The sequence below is a fragment of the Argiope bruennichi genome, chromosome 4 (genome assembly GCF_947563725.1).
Source record: "Argiope bruennichi chromosome 4, qqArgBrue1.1, whole genome shotgun sequence".
NCBI classification, from domain to species: Eukaryota; Metazoa; Arthropoda; class Arachnida; order Araneae; family Araneidae; genus Argiope; species Argiope bruennichi.
This window is the reverse complement of record NC_079154.1, coordinates 79398586-79420692: the sequence shown is the minus strand read 5'-3', so window position 1 is coordinate 79420692 and position 22107 is coordinate 79398586. Positions and strand designations below refer to the sequence as shown.

At 29.0% G+C, this 22107-nt stretch overlaps 2 protein-coding genes across 2 annotated transcripts in view; both read left to right on the top strand.

Moving 5' to 3' along the window:
- The window catches only part of LOC129965601 (hephaestin-like protein), an 82101-nt gene extending 72141 nt beyond the window's left edge, over positions 1 to 9960 (top strand). Inside the window, exons 7-15 of the mRNA XM_056079639.1 lie at positions 249 to 417; positions 1556 to 1800; positions 2999 to 3198; positions 3333 to 3483; positions 4426 to 4638; positions 4730 to 4952; positions 5669 to 6135; positions 7219 to 7377; positions 8004 to 9960. Coding sequence (XP_055935614.1) covers positions 249 to 417; positions 1556 to 1800; positions 2999 to 3198; positions 3333 to 3483; positions 4426 to 4638; positions 4730 to 4952; positions 5669 to 6135; positions 7219 to 7377; positions 8004 to 8302 — 2126 coding nt within the window. The 3' untranslated portion in view covers positions 8303 to 9960. The remainder of the gene's footprint in view (positions 1 to 248; positions 418 to 1555; positions 1801 to 2998; positions 3199 to 3332; positions 3484 to 4425; positions 4639 to 4729; positions 4953 to 5668; positions 6136 to 7218; positions 7378 to 8003) is intronic.
- An 8768-nt stretch (positions 9961 to 18728) lies between these two features.
- The window catches only part of LOC129966935 (hephaestin-like protein), a 47695-nt gene continuing 44316 nt past the window's right edge, over positions 18729 to 22107 (top strand). Inside the window, exon 1 of the mRNA XM_056081550.1 lies at positions 18729 to 19135. Coding sequence (XP_055937525.1) covers positions 18945 to 19135 — 191 coding nt within the window. The 5' untranslated portion in view covers positions 18729 to 18944. The remainder of the gene's footprint in view (positions 19136 to 22107) is intronic.

Sequence of the window (22107 nt, the reverse complement as noted above, 5' to 3'; positions counted from 1 at the left end):
ACTCTCTTCAGCTTAATTTTTTCGCACTTATATCCTTGATTCAGTCTTTCGTCAAAAGGGTGTTGTTTAACTGCCACAGTTCCCTTCTGATGATTTAATAATAGTGATAGACTTAATAGAATATGCAAGAACTAGCACCGATCACAATGGACATTTTCATCTTCATCTGCCACTTTAAATATTAGTGGTTAAAGCTGTGATGAATCAGATTAAAATACTCACAGTTGTTAACAATTTTCAACTTCTAGCTGGTATGGAGTCTACATTTTCCATTACTCGATGCCCACACTCTCCCCCCGTCCAGCCACATCTCAACGGCAAAGTCAGAGAATATTTCATTGCAGCCGAAGAAGTGGAATGGGATTATGCCCCATCAGGAATTAATCAGTTCAACGGATTACCTCTAGTAGAAGATAAGTAAGTATAACAAATTATTTCAATAATTAAGAAACAAAATTGAAAGTGTATTTTAGAAAACGAAATTATCTTTTTCTTATTATGAAAAAAATTAAAAGTGAAAATATTTAAATTTTTCAATAGTTATCTTTTCCGGGCCATTTAATGATATTTTAAAACTGTTTTAAGAAACTGAATATCACCTGCTGTATATAATTCATACAATTTTTCTCAATTGGAACAAAGATGCATACTTAACGCTTGGCGATATAAGCACATTTTGTATATTGAATCTTTTGAAATCATTTGTTAATTTATTTTTGATAAATAACATCAATTACAAACTATTCGAATTCCATTAACAAGCAAAATCAGTTATAAAGCTAATTGATATTTGAATCATACTGTTTTAAAAGTTTTAGCTTTCATGAATTCACAACTTCCATTACTAAATCTATAAACCCACCCTTTTGTTGTTGTTGAATAATTCTATAATTGCAAATCTTACATCATGAATTGCTTAGCACTTGATATCATTACTATATATAGCGAGAATATAAAAAATAAGCGGAATAATGTTTCGTTAGTGCAATAAAATTCTCATTATACTACTTACTCATAAATAGCACGAAAAAGATTGGTTTTATTATAATGATTCTTAATGTTTTTCTCATTGCCACGACGAGAGCTTTTAACCTTCATATTTGTTGATAATGCCCTTCGACCAAATTTTCGAACAGACATCGAAAGCGGTTGTCAATTAGGCCAACGGTAGTATTTATTCTTTGCATACATAAATCGTTTCTATTGCGAAAGAAAGTATCTGAATACAGATCAATGCTTCTTTTTACGACACTATAAACAGCATTAAGAGCAACTGTTTCCTTTTCCAGTTCATGCTAATTTTATGCAAATGTTCGCATTCTTTTTTTTATTTATGACTCATTTAAACTTAAACGAACTCGTGAAATACTTTCCATTTTTCAATACTAATACACCTCTAACACTTCCTTAAAACTCCTAACGCCTTCATTAACGTCCCATTCAGCCTCAAAAGGACAGTCCATATACCTCCACCATCCCACACACCTTTTATTCAACAACAAACACCCTAGAATCCTTTCAATAACAACATTCTAATTCTTTTCTTTTTTCATAGAATGGCGGCCGTTTTCTTTGAACGTAACGACACAAGAATAGGCGGAACTTACCGGAAAGTGGTTTACAGAGAATACAAGGACTCATCGTTCTCACTGAAAAAAATCCGAGGACGCGACGAGGCCCATCTGGCCCTGCTCGGACCCACCCTCAGGGGTGAGGTCGGAGATACGGTCAAGGTGGTTTTCTTGAACAAAGCCACCAAGCCTTACAACTTGCACACGCACGGAGCTTACTACGAACCAGGTGAGTAATAGGGTTCCAATTCACCTGTATGGAAAATGCTTTGCCAGACGTAAACACTGCAGGAAGTGGTCTCTGTTCCAAATATGATTTGTTTGGGTTCGCATTGTTTGGGATGTCATTTGCGATAAATCATTATTGTAAACGATCTAGGTAACGATGGGTGTTGTACAGAAGGATAGCGTATGTTGTGCATTGTGTGAAAGTTTAGAATGGATGAGAAAATTTTAGATTGGTTTTAAACGTTGTTTCGGAATGTGTGATACAATACATTAGGCTAAGAATTACACAAAATGAAAAAGCATTGATGACGCAACTTCTGTGGAATTTTGGGCTGGGTTATGATCGATCTCGTAAATTATTTGTTGAAATGCAGTATAAAACAGCGGAAGCAAAAGAATGAATGATTAGAGCACTACAAAAATTTGTTTGTAAAACCAACTACGGAAGTTATGCTGTTTCATGACAAATAAACATTTAGATCTCCGAATAATTGACTTAAACAATTCCATTCGAAAAAATTCTTAGCTTTATGAAAGAAAAATAAGCTGTTTCTGAAGGACAACCTGTCTATATAATTTTATAGCATATAATGCAGTAATTTTGAAATATTCATTACATTGTAAACTATTTTTCAATTTCAAATATATATTTAATAAAATGTAAAATGAAATAAATAATCAAATACCCTTAAATAATATTTTCAAATAAAATTATGAAAATTTCGTGGGAGTGGTTGTCACGCAACCTTCACGCATACTCCTAACTAAAGGTGGCATCCCTTTTCCTTCACATAAAAACTGTGGGCCTTGAACAATGTCGTGAATGACATCAGTGTTCAGAATTTTATTTTCAGTGTCCCCATATAAGCGCTTCGTGCTTAGAATATTATAAAGAAAACTGAATATGCATTATGGATTCCTTTTTTTCAACCGACTGAAACCAAAATGACATACTAAATTTCGTATATATAAATCGTTGAGTCGAAAAATTAACAATCATAAACAATTAAAAGTAATAAAGGAATCACTATTGCCTACAATTTTATCAATTAATATGTTGCTTTACATGAGTTACAGCAAAACCTTATATCTTCAAAAGTGAAATTATTATACAAATTCTTCAAAACGTAATTAAGTTTTTTAAATCTTTTTATTTGATTTTTGGACTGCTCTAAGATAACTCATTATTTTTGATCCAGATAACACTGTGATCGAACCTGGCATGTCCCGAACTTACCACTGGGTTATTGCTGAACAATACGGACCCACTCCTACAGATCCTGAATGTCTCACCTGGCGATACTATTCCAGTGTAGATGTCGAACGTGATATGTGGGATGGACTTAGCGGTAATCTTCTCACATGCAGACCAGGTACACTGGATAGATATGGACGACAGGTAAATATCACCATTGCACTTTAAAAATGTTACAACGCTCGCATTAATTTCTAACTGAAACTTTCTTGTTTAATTGCTGTTGTTTCATTTATAATGGTGGTTACATCAGATATAATTTTGGCTTAATATTTTAGAAATACGTCGATCATGAATTTGCTCTGCTGTTCTCTGTTATGGATGAAAGTCAGTCACATTATCTTCGAGAAAATATCTTGGAATACACTTACCGTCCAGATTTGGTTAATACCACAGATCCTATGTTCATCGAATCCAACCAGATGCATTGTAAGTGCTTGAACATCTTTAAAAAATTTCAATCGAAACAATAATTTTTTTAGATAAATCATTTTAAAGAGATACCTTTTGTTTTTATATTGCTAAATCTATCAATACTAAAGATTTCAAATGCCCCTTCTATGAAATTGTGGCGAACATGAGACACCTGGATATCACTGAGAAATCTCGGCCCCTTTTCTAAGCTCTTTCCCTAATTTATCAATTTTGTCAATGATCTTAACAAATTCTTTGAGAAGTTTAACTCATCGCTTATTCATGTTTGCTTATAAATTATTTTTATTACACTCTTAACGTATATAACAAAGGTCTTAAAAATGCATTAAATTTTAGAAACAGTTGAACAAAATTATGAACAAATTCTTATATATGAACAAAATTCTTATTCTGAAAAATCTGAGAAAATATAATTGTAGCCAAGATGTTCCTTAAGGAATTGAAACTCCATATTTATCTTTGTAATATTCTATATATTTTAATTTTTTATTAAATTATATATTTTAATTTTTTATTAAATTATATATTTTAATTTTTTATTAAATTATATATTTTAATTTTTTATTAAACTCACGCAACTTATAAAATGCATCATATTATCATTCGCTTCCTTCAATATTATCTTGTAAGTGAAACTGATTACTTCAAAGATTTATATGCGGTTTTCAAATACAGAATTTAACATAAATAAACACAAAGATTGAATAAAATTTCGGTTATTTCACAGTAACTAAATTTTGATTTACACATTCTAATTGCTCATAATTTTTCAATTTTACGTAGAATTATAAAATTCGTGAGAATTTAAAAAAAGAATAATTAATAATTTTAAAAAATTAAATAATATAGCAAAAATAAAAAAAGGTTTCAATTAATTAACACCAAATTTTGTTCTTCCACTTCTTAAACTCACTGAAAATGTACATTTTATTCCAGCAATCAACGGACGAGTGTTTGGCAACTTGGAAGGCTTGAACGTCTGTTTAGGAGACAAAGTCAGCTGGCACATAGCAACTTATGGTAAGGCAATTGATATCCACACACCTTACTTCCACGGAAATACCTTCCAGATCAGCGGTAGATTCAGAGATACTATCAATGTTGCTCCCAGTACCCATTATACTGTAGTTATGCACGCTGATAATCCAGGTAAGTTTCATTTTCTGAAAACAATAATTTGATTGCTAAACGGATCATATTTCATATTATTAAAAATGTAACGCCTTGTTAATTATTTCAGGAACTTGGGCTTTGGACTGTAGAGTAAATAACCATTTTGCTGGTGGCATGAGAGCCATCTACAGAGTTGAAGACTGCCATGGTAGCAAATCCCTCATCCCACAACCGCTGTTGTACAATCCAAAGAAAGTTCGAGAATATTTCATTGGTGCCATTGAAGTGGAGTGGGACTATGCTCCTATCAATAGGCACATTATTGATGGTTCAGATCTGATGGAAAATGAGTAAGCTGCTCACTTTATAATAAAATAATTCATCACTTTATTATATTAGTTTATTAAAAAAATAATTGCATTTATTATTAAATCTTAAATCCTCTATATAATTAATAAGGTCAATATCTTTGCATAATTCACTTAAATTCTATAAAGGCATAATTTTAAAGAAAATATTTTTTAGTTCTATTTGTATGATTAACTATTATATCGATAGCAGTTTGGTAATCTTGCAAAACTAAAACAGTTCTTATGAATTTCTGTCCAAAATGTTATTCTTCGAAGATTTTAATTTTAAAAGTTTTCAAATGAAAGTTTTAGTTTCTTACAAATGTTAACTATTCCGATACCTTTGAGAAAAGGGAAGTTAGCGTTATTTTAATAATCTAAATCTCATTATGTCTTTATGAATAATGAAATCTAAAATAGCGTCTGATTTCTTTAATATATTTATTTAACCACTGAGCAAAAATAAAAGAAAAAGGAAAGAAACACGTATAAAAATTTAGGGAACTTCACAGTCAAAGACATGAAAAAATTACTTCGAACTAATTTCATTTATACGGCCCATAAATAGTAAGAACCTGCTTGATAAAAATGTATTGTATTCAGATAGAAATTGAAAAATTCGTAAATTTTCAGAACAACGCGTATAGCTCAAAATTTTTTGTGTTATTTCTTTATGTCTTCATCAACAGAAGGTAACGCAAATTATATTTTTACAGAGAAAGTCGTGTATTTGTCGCCAATGGTCCAGATCGAATTGGTCGTATATACAAGAAGGTTGTCTACAGAGAGTTCACTGATTCCTCATTCACTCACTTGAAGCCCAGAGGAAGAGACGAACAGCATTTGGAAATTTTGGGACCTTTCATCAGGGCTGAAGTTGGCGAGATGATTCGAGTTGTCTTCAAGAACATGGCCAGCCGACCTTACAACATTCATCCTCACGGAGTCCTTCTCTCGAAATTCAATGTATACGACGATGCTGTTGGAGAAGACGAAGAACCTGTTGCTCCTGGCGATACACATATCTATGAATGGCCTGTACCAGAAAGAGCAGGTCCCGGAAGAAATGGATTCAACTGCAGCTCATGGGCATATTATTCAACTGTGGATCCAGTGAAAGATACCAACTCTGGTTTGATTGGACCTTTGATAACATGCAAGCCTGGAACATTGACCAGCAAAGGTAAATAAAATAGAGAAATCATATTGACTTTCACATATGTTATAGAAATTTGTTATTAAATTATAAAACTCTTCAATGGTTATTTTTCAGTGCAATTAGCTCTTAGCAAATAATCTTCCAGGAGTAAGAATGAATCATATTAAAGCTTTTTGCAACAGCAATTTTTACACTATTCATTTGTTTAAAATTTTGAAAAATGGAATGCAAACTTGCATAAATGTGCAATTAAAATTAAAGTGTAGAATATCCTTAAACAGGACCATTATCTATTTTTATAAATTGCAATTTATTTAAATAATACATTGAAGGCTAAATGATATGCATTTACTCATGCATGAACGTGTATTGGAAAAAACGCAATTTATATAACTGTTTTTTCTTTTGCAGTCGAAATCTGAGGCAACATTTTTTTTGCTAGTCAATATTCCCAAATGTAGTCCTGCTAGAATTGCTTTTAATTATCAATCGACATTTAATGAAAGTAAATCGGCTAACGTATATATTATGACCACAGAATATATTTATTACTTCAATTTTTCATGAATTGCAAAACATTTTCTAGTTGTTTTTTTTTAATTATATGTTCAATGTTATTATACTCAGCATTAAAAAAACTTGAATGAACGTGTTGTGAAAAGAAGAAGACTATTTAGAATTCAGTGCCATCATACATAGTAATAAGCTGAATGCATTATCTTGTTAATAGTATCTTAATGTTAATACATACAGGTTTATAGGGAGTTCTTACCTTTTAAGTGAGAATTCAATTAAAATAATATAAATGAAAACTTTTGAAAAGGAAAAATTAGTGGTGGTTGATTCCAATGCAAATTAATATAAAAATAATAATTTCCATTTATTATTCATTTAAAGTCAAATAAACAAAAGAAAATGAAAATTGCTATTTATGCATAATTGATTTTTAATAAAAGACAAAATTGTCTATATTGTCATTGATTAATCTTAAACATATGTATCTGAAATGAAAAATATATTATATGTTCTTCTTCCCTCATGTTAGTCAGTAATAACATGTTTGTAGGGATTTCTAAGAGTATACTAATTAATGTTTGTTTGCTACAGGACGTAGAAGAGATATGGATCATGAATTCGCTGTACTGTTCACAATTTTCGATGAAAACAGAAGCTGGTATATTAAAGAGAATACTTACACATATGCTCAAAGGCCAGAAACCGTAAACCCACTCGACCCTGGATTCATCTTGAGTAACAGAATGCACGGTGAGTTCTTTTAAATTTCTAGCACATACTTAATCAGAAACGTTAATTAATCAAACTGAAAATATTAAAAATCTTCACAATTATCTCTGGAAGTCTTATTATTTGTTAATTTATCACCATCAGCGTAGAAATAAAGCAATATTGTGTACAATATATTTTTGATTTTGTTCAATTTTGTTCAAATTATTGTGAAGATATTGATATAAAATTGTTGGGCATTTTGCATTAATAGGGAACACTGAGCTGTAGCTAAATGTTCTTCTTGAAATGTTCAAATTAATTTAATACTGCCTTTTCAGCCAGTAATATTTTTATAGATGAAAAATTCGTTTATCATCATGAAAAAAAATGCTTACAGAAAAAAGATAAGCTCTCTAGTTAATTTTGTTATATAATATTAAACTAGAAGGCAAATTTAATTATAAAGTGATTTAAATATACTTTGAATTGTAATAAAAATGTTACATTAAGATATATAATCGAGCACAGAGCAAATCTCGATTACTGAAAACGTTCCTTTAAGCATTAATGTTGAATTCAGCACTACATTTCTTAGTTTAATTCATAAATTTAGTTTTTTTTTGTTTACAATTTATTTAATAAATCTCTTCTTTTCCTTTCACCAGCTGTCAATGGAAAAATCTACGGTTCTTTGGAAGGACTTGTTGCCAAGCGAAACACCTTGGCCGCCTGGTACATGATAGGCATGGGTACCGAAGTGGACATGCACACTGCCCACTTCCACGGACAGACTTTCCTCAGGCGGACGGACAGTACTCGGCGATCTGATGTAGTCTATCTCTTCCCTGGAATCTTCGAAACCGTGGAGATGATCATGGACAACCCCGGCACGTGGTTCCTCCATTGTCACGTTGACGATCACATGCGAGCAGGAATGGCAGCTACTTACACAGTAGAGCGCTGATGATTGCCATTAGTTGAATACGTAAATTAACTGTACAGAAATTAAATTAAGACAATAACCAAATTATAGACTGGAATACACAAACTTGTTGAGGATTTTATAATAAAAGTGTGGGAGCGTTTGCATTAACTTCTTTTTTTGTGTGGAATACTTTTAATGTGCCTGATGAATTGTGAAGTCTTACGATTTGATTGAGATTAACTTCCTGAACTTTGAGATTAACTATTTTCAACCTAGCAATTAACTAAGCCATCGTCAGATAGATAGCTACAGATGATATATTGATGATTTCTTTTATTTGTTAGCTTTTATTTTAGTTTTAATCGTAATCATTCTACAAATAAAACCTCATAAATTATTGCATACCATGAAGTAACAAATAAAAATCATGCTTTAGAATTAATATTTATTTAAAAATAATTATTTAATTTTATTTTATTCTAAATGTTATTATATAATCTCGCTTTACGCCAATGTTTGATTTTGCCAAATGGAATTGATTCTTTAAAGAACTCAGCCTTACATAACAATACACGAAATAAGTTTTAAGCTCAGGTACACATTTTTCATCGAGTACAAAGTTGTATATTAATAATAAAGTATATAAATTCCTCCTACAATTGAACGCTTGAGAAAATATATTTTTATAAACAAGTATTTTATTGTACTTTTTCTTCTCTAATCTCAAATAACAATACTTATAAAAAAAATTATGTTTTGCATATAATCGAATTTATATAACTTTTAAAAGAAATTTTTAATTTGTTTGCAATTAAAAGTAAATTAAATTTGGAATAAAGTGAGGAATTAGAAAATGCATGAGTTTTTTTTATTATTAATTAAAGTTTTATTTAATTTGCAATTATTTAAAAACAAGACTATTAAATGAACTCAATATAGTATACAAACTTCAGTGTTTTAAACATTCATAATCATATTTATTTTATTTGGATTGTTGGTTGTTTTAATTTTGGCCTTCCACATGCGCAGAAATGAATTATATTGATTTTAATTTAATGTTTGATTTATTTTAATTTTTCAAAAATACTCGCTTAGCATCTGTTTTAATGTAGCCACATTTGGGCATTACGGGATTGTAAAAATACGATTATAAAAATTAAAAATTATGCAAATGCGATATATGCAGCTTTTTATATATTTATTTTTTTTCTTTCAGAACGTGCCAAACAATTAAATTTATTCCGAGTTTAATAATATTATATCAACAAATATATATAAAAAATTAAATAGTGGTTTATTTTTCATAACAAAAAGCTCAAAGCTCTGTTTTGAATTTTTGAATACATGTCGCATGGCTTACGTTTCCTAGTTACGTCATCTTAGTATTTTTATTTTATGTACATTTTAATAAGTAAAATGTTGTTTATGAGAACAACTATATTTTTGTGTAAAAATGAGAACGTAATGTTTATTTATATTTTAGTATAAATGCTGTGACTGTTTATATTTAATGTTTATGTGATTTTATTCCTTTAGTCCAGTATTAAAATAAAATTTTCTCAGTGAGAGAAATTTGCTGGACTTTAGAGAATAAAACTACATTCCTATATACTTTGTATTTGTAACTTACTCCATTTGGTATTATTTCTAAATGATGAAATGTTATCAGAGAATTAATAAACATATGACTCTACGAAGTACGGTGTATTTATTTTAGTCTGTAAAAAAATGCATATATGTTTAGAACACAACTGCTAAAAAAATAAATACAAATATATAATTAGGAACCAACTGCCATATTAAGTAATTATAATCCGTTGCTGTAAATAGTACCAAACAATATATAATAATATTACACCAATATGTTGTTCAGTATACTAATCATAACAAAGTAATCCAATTTTGAAAAGGCAGCATTTGTTTGCTGCCTTTTAAATCATTTATTTACTAAAATGTGTATTGTGAGTTTGGTTCCTTACTGCAAAACTGCTTCTCGATATAATCACTAAAATAAACTTACTTTAAATAAACTTACTTAATAATACTTTAAATCCAATTTAAATGTTTTAAGGGATTTTAATTGAAATTAAATTTAATATAAAATAAACAAAATCAGTCATTTTGTCCCTTTAAATAATATGTTTTAAAATTTTATTAATTCGGAATTTTCAGAAATCGTAGACAAAAATATTTAAACAAAATTAATCAGTGTGTTTTAGAATATAATAAAACAATCAGTTTTAATAAATTGATTTTAAATTTGATAGATAACAAAATTATGTTTGAAATATCCACTTATAGGAATTTTAATTAAATCATTTACTTCAAATTTATATTATGGGCTTAAAATTAAATTAGCTAAGATAAATTCTGACTCAGAAAATTTCACTATCCAGCGCGAGTTTTTTTTAAAAAAATTTCCAACAATTAAATTAATTCTCAAGAAATCTAAGATAAAGAATATGGGCTGAAACCTGGCAAAAAAAGTCTTGATCATACTTCCTCAAAAAAGATACAATAGCAAAAATTGTTACTCTAAGGAAAGTATAACTAAATCGAGGTAAAAAATGTAGCCTCAATTTAGGTTGCTACTTTAAAAGAACTCTTTTTCTCGCACTGATTACTTAATTAGATTAATCGTCTGTCTATAGTTCAAAAATCCAGGATGCAAATGTCGGTCAATATATCTCCGTGAAAGTAATTTTAACTTTGAACTGTTTAAAAGCATTTTGTTGAAAATTTAATGAAAATATTTAATAATATATTGTATATATAAAGCTGAAGAAAAGCTGCAGTTCACATTATTTGCATATTATAAAAATATATATGCAATTTAAGATTAAAAATTGCTTAAAAATATATAAATCTATCTATAATAAATGCTGAAAAAATAAAGCTGCAGACTTGTTAAAATAGTTTTCGTTTAAAAAAGTTCTAGTCTCTAAAATCTCTATCTCCAACCTCCTTATATGACAATAAATAGAAAGTAAAAAAATCATAAAGAATAAGCAATAGAAATGTATGTAAAAAAAAATTAAATATCGTTTTATAAAACAGAAAGAAATATATAAAGATCTAATATAATTCTAGCTATATTTTATAAAGGAAATATATTATTAATCATAAATATAAACAAAATTGCATACCTTGAATTAGGATTATCTTTTAGACGTTAAGCTTGGTATCTCTAATTAGTCGAAAGAATCGAATTTCCATCAAGGAGACTTCAGGATTATCGATAAAGATTCTTGAAACGCTTATACGTCGTTGTAATGCTTTCTTGATATGTACAAATGAAGGAAAACATAATTTCAAACTGAGACATTTAAGATAGACAAAATGACAATTACCTTTTACATTCAATTTTGACATGATGCATTTCACCAGTCCATCATTTTAATCTAGTGCAGTAAGAAATATACTCATGTTATACAGATCACGGTGTACCTATATTCCTACTTTTATGACATCTTATTATGAATTGGAATTATTATTTGATAATTACTACGATAATGAACTGGTGACAAGCTTTGGAATATCTTTTTTAGATTTTGCTTTCGTAAGATTTCAACCCAGTTCACATGCATTTTCAGTGGGTCGCTTAGCATACTGACTTGGATGAAAATGAAGTAGTACATGGATTATTTACATTTGGATGTACACAAATAAAATTATGGACTATGTAGGCCCAAACTTACTTCATCAAATTCGGTTTTGTTAAAACAAAGGTTGCCAATTTATGGTGTGTGGTCAACTGACAAACAGTATACGAAATTCATCTTGGAATAGCAAAGAACACAGAATATAAGATATTAAAAAGTTGTTTATAGAACTTTGTTCCTACATTTCAGCATGTTATCATATTGGTTGAATTTACAATCGAATATAATCGCGTCCAAGTTTTCGAAACAAATCTTTTTCCTTGCATTGGAGAAAGATTTCCTACTTAGCTGGTTTGGCATTTAGTATTCTATAGAATGTCTATGAAATCTGTGAAATGTTTATTCGCTTCATATATTGCCGACCAGTTTTCGGCCCTTTATAATATATCTAGATATTATATTAGTTTTCAACTTTAATAAATGGATGGTAACACATAAACTCAATCCAAGTGGCTAAAGACCACACTCAGAATCTATTCATATTCTAAAATTTTGCATTATCATCTGCAGTACCTTTGTCTTTTCATTTCTCACTAGTCTTCGTGAAATTCATGTGCGAACAATAAAAAAAAATGGTATAAAAGAGAAAAATATATATATACTATGTAATTCTAATTCGTCATTTTAAAAAAGTTTGCAATTAATTGCAAATTTGGAGATTAAAAAGAAATCAGCTAGAAATATCAGTACCCATTATATATAAATTTAAATATTAAAAAATGTAAATTACAAATGAAAAGAAAATTTTCAAAATTGAGTTTATATAAATGAATTCGCGATTCATTAATTAATCAGAAATTGAATTGATAATACTTACAGTGATGTATTATAATATTACAGAATGAACGCAAAATCGTAACCTGATTACAGGATGTTAGTATGGAATAACCGAATGAAGAAATAATGCGACATTAATACAATTATTTGTATCTTTTATATAATAGTCTTTCTTGCGTTTTTTTTTTTTTTTAATTTTTTTAATACTTGAACAAGTGGTGCAGCTAATCTATATATAATGTATATATATATATGAGAGAAGGAATTTTTAATTTTTAGCGAAATAGAATACAGTGGAAAAGCAGAATGCTTTTGGTGAATTCATGAAATGAAAAGAATAAAGGGTGAAATAATAAGGGATTTTAAAGATTAAAGGGTGCGCTTGCAATTTAACCTCCTGCTAGGCGCACTTTTCAAAAATCGCCAACTCGCCAACCACGAGCTTGAGCTGTGTTTTTTGGAAGAGTCCTAGAGTAGAGAAAACGGGGGTTACTAGCTTTGGCGCGTTATCGTCAACTGCGAAGGGGGGTTAAACTACTATTCACCTTCATTTTTTATCACCAATTCAGTTTTGATTACCACCATTTAGTAATAATAAAACATTCATAGCATGGACGATAATATTATCTCTAGTATTAACAAATATTGAACAACCTTTACTGAGAACTAGGATAACACCTTGACAGTTTTCGAGCTACAAAAGGAGGATGCGTTGAAATTTGCTACGCAGATTAATCCGATTGCAGATTTAATCAAGAAATCGGCAATACAAAAAGAAACACGTATTATGGATAACAGTCTTTAGGGCAAAATATTTTTTTATAATCAAAGCAGGTTCGTATGTTCACTCCGTAAAATAAACAGAGAAATAAAATAATAATAATAATTAAACAATAATAATAATAAATAAATAAATAAATAATAATTAAACAATAATAATAATAAGTAAAATAAACAGAAGACAATGAACTTGAGTACATAAACATTATTTTATTTAAATATATTATAAAAATAAAAAAAATTATATAATTTTAAAAAAAGATTAGCAATTTATAAATTATCTGAATGAAATGTAGCACAGTTCAAATCTGTATCAATTTATAATAATATAGTAATGAGCTATGGTGAAAGGGAAAAAATCTGAAACAGGAATGAAAACCTGTATGCTGAGGAAAAGATTGAAAAAATGAAGGATAAATACATAATAAATTTTTTTATGCAAAACAATTTACCAAGCACGCTTAGAATGCAGCACATTTTTCCAATATGTGTTCTGCATTCTTCTAGAATACGGAAATTATTTCCCTGTTCAAAAGTTGCATATTTTTTTTTTTGGTGGAAAGCACTTTTTTCCATGCCTTTTTCAACTCAGTAGATATGTTTCCGACCAAATCGAACAATATACTTGTTTTCCTTCTTTTCAGAAGTTATTTTCTTCTCTTAACTGGAAAATAGTTTTTCTTGCTCCAAGAATGACTTGATCAGTGTAAATTACTTGGTTGTCAATCAGAGATAAAAATAATAATTTTTGAATACGAAATGTCATGCTTCAGAACTGCTTCCCGATAAACCAGTTTTGTTTATCTGTTTCTACTTGTATTTATATATTCAAATTTCCTTCTGTTGCAATTTGGATATTTCATTCAGAAAAAAATCAGAGAGAATTCAAAAGAAGGCTTTAATGTAAAGTGGAATTGGCAAAATGCGTATTTAAGTGGCGAATTAAGTGTACCAAAGTATTTATTACACCGAAGTGTAATTCAGTAAATGCTATTCATTTTTTTAATCTATTGCCTTCCAAGCTTTTTTCGATTTTTGATGACCTTGCTGAATCTTCAGTTTTCCGAGATTCTCATTGCAAAACACCAAAAGCATTTTACAAAATACTGAATAAATTTTTAAGATAATTTTTTAGTATTATATTTATATTTTTATAATATTAATAATATTTTAGTATGTTTATTATAATATTCTAATAGTTTAGGTAAAATTTAATAAAATTTATTTTTAAAAAATATTGAACAAATCTATATATTTAAAAAAATTATTTAAACAAAAAAGTCAGTCGCCCAACCTCAACCACTGGTTCGATTTTGTCAATTTTTATTTCATATAGAAACTCACAAGAATATATTATCAGTGTACGCTGTACCCCACTATCACCCACTTTCACTGAAAAATTTCAAAAATAATGCTACAGTGTTTTTGAGGTAAAAGACATTCAATGTATTCTCTATTCATTCTCTATGGGGGTGGGGGAGAAACACATCAAATTATTCCAGTCATAACCATCAGTCAACCATTTTTACTGATATTGTCAACCAACATTGATAAAACTGACCTGATATCGCCAGTTTTTTATTTCATTTGAAAGCGCATGACAGTAAGACATGTCATCAATGCCTTTCTGCTCTCTCACATCCCATTTTCGTCAAATATCGTAAAACAAAATCTCGAAATAGCTTCCAGTCACAACAACTGGACCGATTTTGCTATTTCGTATGTCTATTAACTAATCAGGAAGATCTATACTTATTGTGGAAATATGTTAAAATAGTTGATTGGCATGAGTTAATTAATACTATTAATATGGTAAGCAAACAACTGATCGCCGATGACGGAAGTTTTAATAACTTTATAATTAGTATTATGGTTATAAGCTTTAGAAAAAAAATGTGTAATTTAAATTTAAAACATTTATCTTTATCCTTTTCAAGATCGGATAATGCAAATATTTGTATTCCTAACTTAGCTGCATACGTAAAAAAAGAATGAATGTTATTTACCAATCTTTGGTGATGTGGTTGCGACTTCTTCGAGTTAAGTTATCTTTTATATTGAAAAGCATTTGGAAGCCCAAAAACAAAAAAGCCACTACCAAAGCAGCAGATTACATATTATAGTAGACATCCATCTTTGCCCTTTTTATATACGAACACAGATTGCAAGAAAAATGAAACTCATTTAAAAAGAAAACAAACGATTAAATTTATATATATCTGCACCTATGTAAGGAAATCAAGATTCCTCATTAAGAACCATTAGGTAAACCATTACTTAGAGAACCATTAGGTTAATCTTTCTTTCGGAAATAAATGGATTTATTTTATTGTTTACAAAAAGAAAATTCTGTATAGGAAAGTACAAATAACCATCAAAGAATTCTGTACTAGATTATTATCCATGTTTTAGTTATCCCTGAGTCCCATTTTTTTTTTTTTTGAAATTATATCTTTCTATTTATGAGATTATTATAATTCACAAACATAGCATGTCATCTGCAATATTTATGCATGTGAATCTGCATCAAATTTGGGCTAAATCCATCAACGGGAGGCCAGTCTGTCCATCTATCGATGTACTTGTGAACATGATAGATGATAAACGCTACCAATTACGTGGATGAAATTTCGAAGAACCGGTTACATTTGTCCGATTTTAAAATTTATTTATAAACAAATTAACCGATCTTCGTCTTGTGTATGTGAAACCAGGATCTATGATAAAGAGGATTTGATTCTGTTAAGTCTGGTACATCTTTAAAATTTCTAAACCGCCTTTTGGAATATCTTGCTGCTTAAGGAAGCTGCACAAATTTCCGATTTTTAAGGAATTTTTTTTAACTCAGTGCGAAAACTTAAGTTAAACTTCCAGTACAACATCTTTCAATGTTTTCGTGAAGTATAAAAATCTCTAGAAAATTGACTTTGGTGGATTTTGATCAATCTTTAAGTTTCAAATTTCCATAAATCTAAAAAAAAACTTGTCAATAATCTGTCTATTAGTACAACAATTCAAAAATAGACCAAATTAGAAAGATAAAATTTGGTTTGGGGTCTTAACATCAAAACTAGATTTTTTTTTGATAAATTTTGAATTTATGAACAGAAAGTGCATTTATCTGTTCTTCTGAATGTGAATAAGGTAATTCAAAGAACAAGAAAGGTTAGACGTATGAAGTTTGGTTTATTGTTTTATCATCAGAACTATAGGTATGGACTTGCAGATTTCGAATCAAATCTCTTATTTGATTGAATATCTGTCAATATATCTGTTCTTGTTTATGGGAAAGTGATCTTCAAGAACTGAACAATCTAGATGTATTAATTTTTTTAAGTTGTCTTTAAATTAATTAGAATTAAATTTCGAATTCAGTTGGTGAAAGATAAAATAATTACTGTTACAAAATTCTTGTTCGATTCTTTTTTAATGTTCAGCAAAGTTGAATACAAAATACTTCTCGCGTATTTCCATAATATTGAAGTTTACAAGAAGATCGGTGAACACAGTCAAGGATTTCAAAAATATAATTTTTAATATTTCAATCTTAATTTCATAAAATTCAAAACTGAAACGAGATAAATAAGAAAAGAATAGAATGCAAATACTTTGGACAAATTGCAAAACTGTAACACTAAAAAAATACAAAACAGACATATTCTCATAAAGTTATTTTTAATTTATTATCTTAATCCCATATAAAGAATCATTTAATTCCTTTCTTCAACTCAAGGTCTGTATATAAAAATCACATATCAGAATCAAAGACATGCACTTTTTTTTACAGGGTACTTTCTAAATAAAGTGTGAATAGTTATTTAAATATTGTGCCACCAAACTAATATTTTTTTAAAAAAATTAGAGCGATATAAAATAAATCTCTTCCACTTACAGGAGAAATTATAAAGCTCTAGAACGCTCTTTTAGATTACACAATGAACTGTTATAAAACATATTTCTGCAGGACTCATTTCTGTTCAACTCAAGGTCTATATATAAAAATCACATATCAGAATCAAAGACAATATGCCTTTTTTGACATAGGTATTTTCTAAATAAAGTTTGAATGGTTATTTATTATACCACTAGATTATGCTTCTTTTAAAATTTAGAATGATATAAAATAAAATTCTTGCACTTACAGGAGAAATTATGAAATTCTGAAATGCTCTTTTACATTACACAACGAATTGTTATAAAACACATCTTTGCAGGACTCATTTCTTTTCAACTCAAGGTCTAAATAAAAAAAAATCGCATATCAGAATCAAGGACAACATACACTTTTTTACATAGATGTTTTCTAAATAAAGTGTGAATAGTTATTTAAGTATTGTGCCACTAGATTATTTTTTTTTAATTTTAGAATAATATAAAATAAAATTCTTGCACTCACCAGAGAAATTATGAAATTCTAGAATGCTGTTTTACATTACACATTTCTGCAGGACTCATTTCTGTTCAACTCAAGGTCTATATATAAAAATCACATATCAAAATGAAAGACAATATGGACTTTTATTTTACTTAGGTATTTTCTAAATAAAGTGTGAATAGTTATTTAAGTATTGTGCCACTAAACTAAAAAAAATTTAAAAATTAGAGCGATTTAAAATAAAACTCTTCACTGACAGGAAAATTTATGAAGTTCTAGAATGTTCTTTTGCATTACACAACGAACTGTTATAAAACACATTTCTGCAGGACTCATTTCTGTTGAACTCAAGGTCTATATTTAAAAATCACATATCGGAATCAAAGATAATATGCACTTTTTTTACCTGGGTATTTTCTAAATAAAGTGTGAATACTTATTTAAATATTGTGCCACTAAACTAATATTTTTTTTAAAAAATTTAGAGCGATATACAATAAAATTCTTGCACTTACAGGAGAAATTGTGAAATTCTAGAATATTCTTTTACATTACACAACGAATTGTTATAAAACACATTTCTACAGGAAGCAATTCCTTTTTCAACAAATCTCAATAATAAAGAGGATTAAATTCGAGAATTGCGTAGATATGTCTTCAATTTCGCATCAAGCGCAATATATATCTTCATGAATTAGTTCAAGACCTTTTTCGTAACTTTCACCTACTAACAACTCCAAACGAAGAAGCTCTAATCCTCTTACTTTCAGTTTACTGATAGCTACTTAAAACGACAGGCCATTAATATTGATTTTCTTCAGTTACCTAACACTTTCCAATACGCAGGTAATAAACAGCAAGTGTGCATTGGAGAATTTCTTTCAAACTCCTGACTCCACCAGAGGAGGAACACACAGAGAGTTCTAGAATTAGAAGAGATTTTTCTAGAAGTAGACTTAGCTATAACGAGTGTGTATTCGACTCATATTAATACCAAAGAAAAGGTTCTGTAAGATCTCACATCAAACCTGACTCTCGAACTGAGAGTTGATCAGAGCTGTTGAGTGCTGTGTGGAATTACTTTACGATGCACGAGACTTTATGCCAAATCTCACGGTTGTCCCAAAATGTTCTTGTGGTATGTCTCGCTCTATGTCTTGTCCAAGCTCAAAGGATACCTGACGAAGATCGTCCTACGAGGACTATCTACATAGGAGCTGTGGAAAGTGATTGGGACTATGCTCCAGAAGGAAATTTATTAGGGCCAGGAGCTGAAGAGTAAGCTGTTTCAGAAACTTATATATATTTTTATTTTTCAAATTTAAATGCAATAACTGAATTTGAATGTAGTGTATTAATAGTGAATTTGACGACTTCAGGTTTAAATGAAGCTGATATAACTATTCAGCTTTCATTGTAAAACTAATATACAAGTCGTTTTAAAAACAGAAATAAATTTAAATTCTATTTTAAATTTCCAGAAATTTAATTTATTTTCAAAAATGTGAATCAATTATAAAATGAAAGTTCTAGGATTGTAATTTGTGGTGAATTTTAAGAGAAAGTATATGCGTCCATGGAATGGCATACAGAAAGTTTGGAAATATAAATTGTTGTGATTTCACATTTAGTTATTAAACAATATTGGCTGGTGAGAATAAATTTTCTTCAGATTCACCTCTCTATCCCACAGTAAATACAATACACATTTACACACATTTAGTTATTAAACAATATTGGCTGGTGGGAATAAATTTTCTTCAGATTCACCTCTCTATCCCACAGTAAATACAATACACATTTACACACATTTAGTTATTAAACAATATTAGCAGGTATGAATAAATTTTCTTTGGAAAGATCTTCCATTGGCTGTGCTTATCTACAGTTCTTGTATTTATTAAATAAGTAAGCTCTTGCTAGTGATTAACGAATTCCTTGTTACTTTTACGGTTGTTGTTTGTTTAAATTCTATTGCTCAATATATCTTTACTCTCATAATTTGATATTGGAAATAAAATTCAAGATTCATAATATAAATGTACTAATTGCATGGTCTATTCTGAAAGTTCACGTACATTAATGGTCAAAATTTCACTTATACCAAATGCAGTGGCTGACTTCCTATTAAGCAATTTAGAAAGCTATCTAGAACAGCTAAGCTGACGAGGGACCGCAAGCATGCCGAATAAATGATGTTATTAACCTAAACTCAAAATAAATAAATTGTTCAAAAAATAAAAACTTAATGAATAATAAAATATTAGGATAATACAAGCATTTTGTAAAATATAATTGGTGAGATCCCATATGTTTCATCACTTGCACTTGATTATTACAGTATTTATATTTAAACTTCTGTTTTATTGCGTTCTGCCGCATAGTCATAAATCCTAATAAATAAGCAATAAAAACATGAAGATTTTCACAAAGTTCCGAAATTAAAAATGAGTTGAATTGCGAGACTAAATTAACCATTTTTTTTAAAGGTGCCTCATAATATACATTGATTAGAACCGAAAAATATCTAAATTTGTCGCAGACCAAATATAATACGAATAATAAGATCCAAGAAAGTTAATAGTTCTGATTGGATTCAAAGCAGGAAATGTTAAGAATCAACAGTCATTCTGACTATACAATTTTGAACTGTGCCAATATGGGTGAAGGAAAATTCATTGTACAGGATTATTTATAATGACTGCACCAGTTACAAATTATTGTATCTTCCTTGTAAATAAAAGTAAAGTGGAAATATTTGAATATTTTATCGAAGAATGTTGCAGTTCTTATGTGTACGTAATAACTGGCTCATGCAACTTCTCTTGGTTATACAAGCAACATCCATTTCATTAAAATATGAATCATTATCTCTGGTCACCTTTGATTTGTTTACTGTTGCAAGTAAAATAGATCTTGAGATATCCATGTCATAAGCCAATCAAATGAAGAAAGAAGATATAATTTATGAGGATTTGTATTATGACATGCAAAACATATATATAGCTACGGAAAGCTAATCAATGACTGCGATGGTCGTGTTCACAGATTAAATAAATGGTCTATTTTATGCTAGACAATACTATATTGTTTGGCATGAAACAGACCATTGTGCAGATGTTGCCCATATGATAATTGGCAAACAAAAAATACCTTCTGTATTGTGTTCGAAGTTTTCTATCATTGTTGACTAAAAAATGCAGCCATTTTGCAATAGATGACCTTATATGTTACTAATAGATACGCCTGACATTGTTCGAAATTTAAATACTTTCTTGCATAATATATTTAATGTAAAAACTAATTCCATATAAAATATTATTACACGCAATCCTTTTATAATACTATTTCATTTTATTGATTGTATTTGGGCCTTAGTAATTTGCAATTATTTGAAAGCTGAAGGTATATCAATCTTTTATTTCAATTATTTTAAGCATCGTTCATCAATTACTTTAAACTAATAAAACAATTCCACAAAGCATGAAACAGAATTTTTTAAAAATAGTAATAGAGTAGATATAAATTCTACTGTTACTGTATTTCAAAATCGTCTGCGACAAATTTTAAAAGAATTAATTTAAAAAATGAAGAGAAAATTCGACAAAAAGAAATTTGGTATCGCTAAAATGGTAAGATTTTGAAAATTAAATTGATTTTAAAATGTTTCTATTAAAACATTTCATTTCAAAATTGCTGTAGAAAAACTGCAAAATTTCAATCAATTTCTAATTAATTTAATATGTAATTAAATTTTGCTTTTGGAAATGTTGATGGTATTCTTTTTATCCTAAAGAATAAGAGAGCAAAATTTGATTGAAATCGGCCTCGTCGTTTAGGGGGAAACGTGGGGCATAATATATGTATTAAGATTAAAATATGAAAGTTTAGCACTCGGATAATATGCAACTAATTTTTGATAATAGGCAAAATTTGGAAATTACTAGTAATTAAAAAATAAATTCTTTATCTATTTCCGCATTTCATAAAAATTGCTATTGTCCACAAATATACAGAAGGCATTTGTTACATAACGTATCATGCTAAGAGAATAGATAAGAAAGAAAGAAAGAAAAAGTAGTAGATACAAAGTTCTGGCCATAACTAGCATGACATGAATCTATTAACAACTTACTTTGAAAGAAGAAAAAAAAAGGGAATTCCAGATCAAACTACTTTTGATGATTGATGTTATTATTCAAGGACTAATTTAATGATGTTTTTAGGTATGTAGATCGAAAATCCTTCGT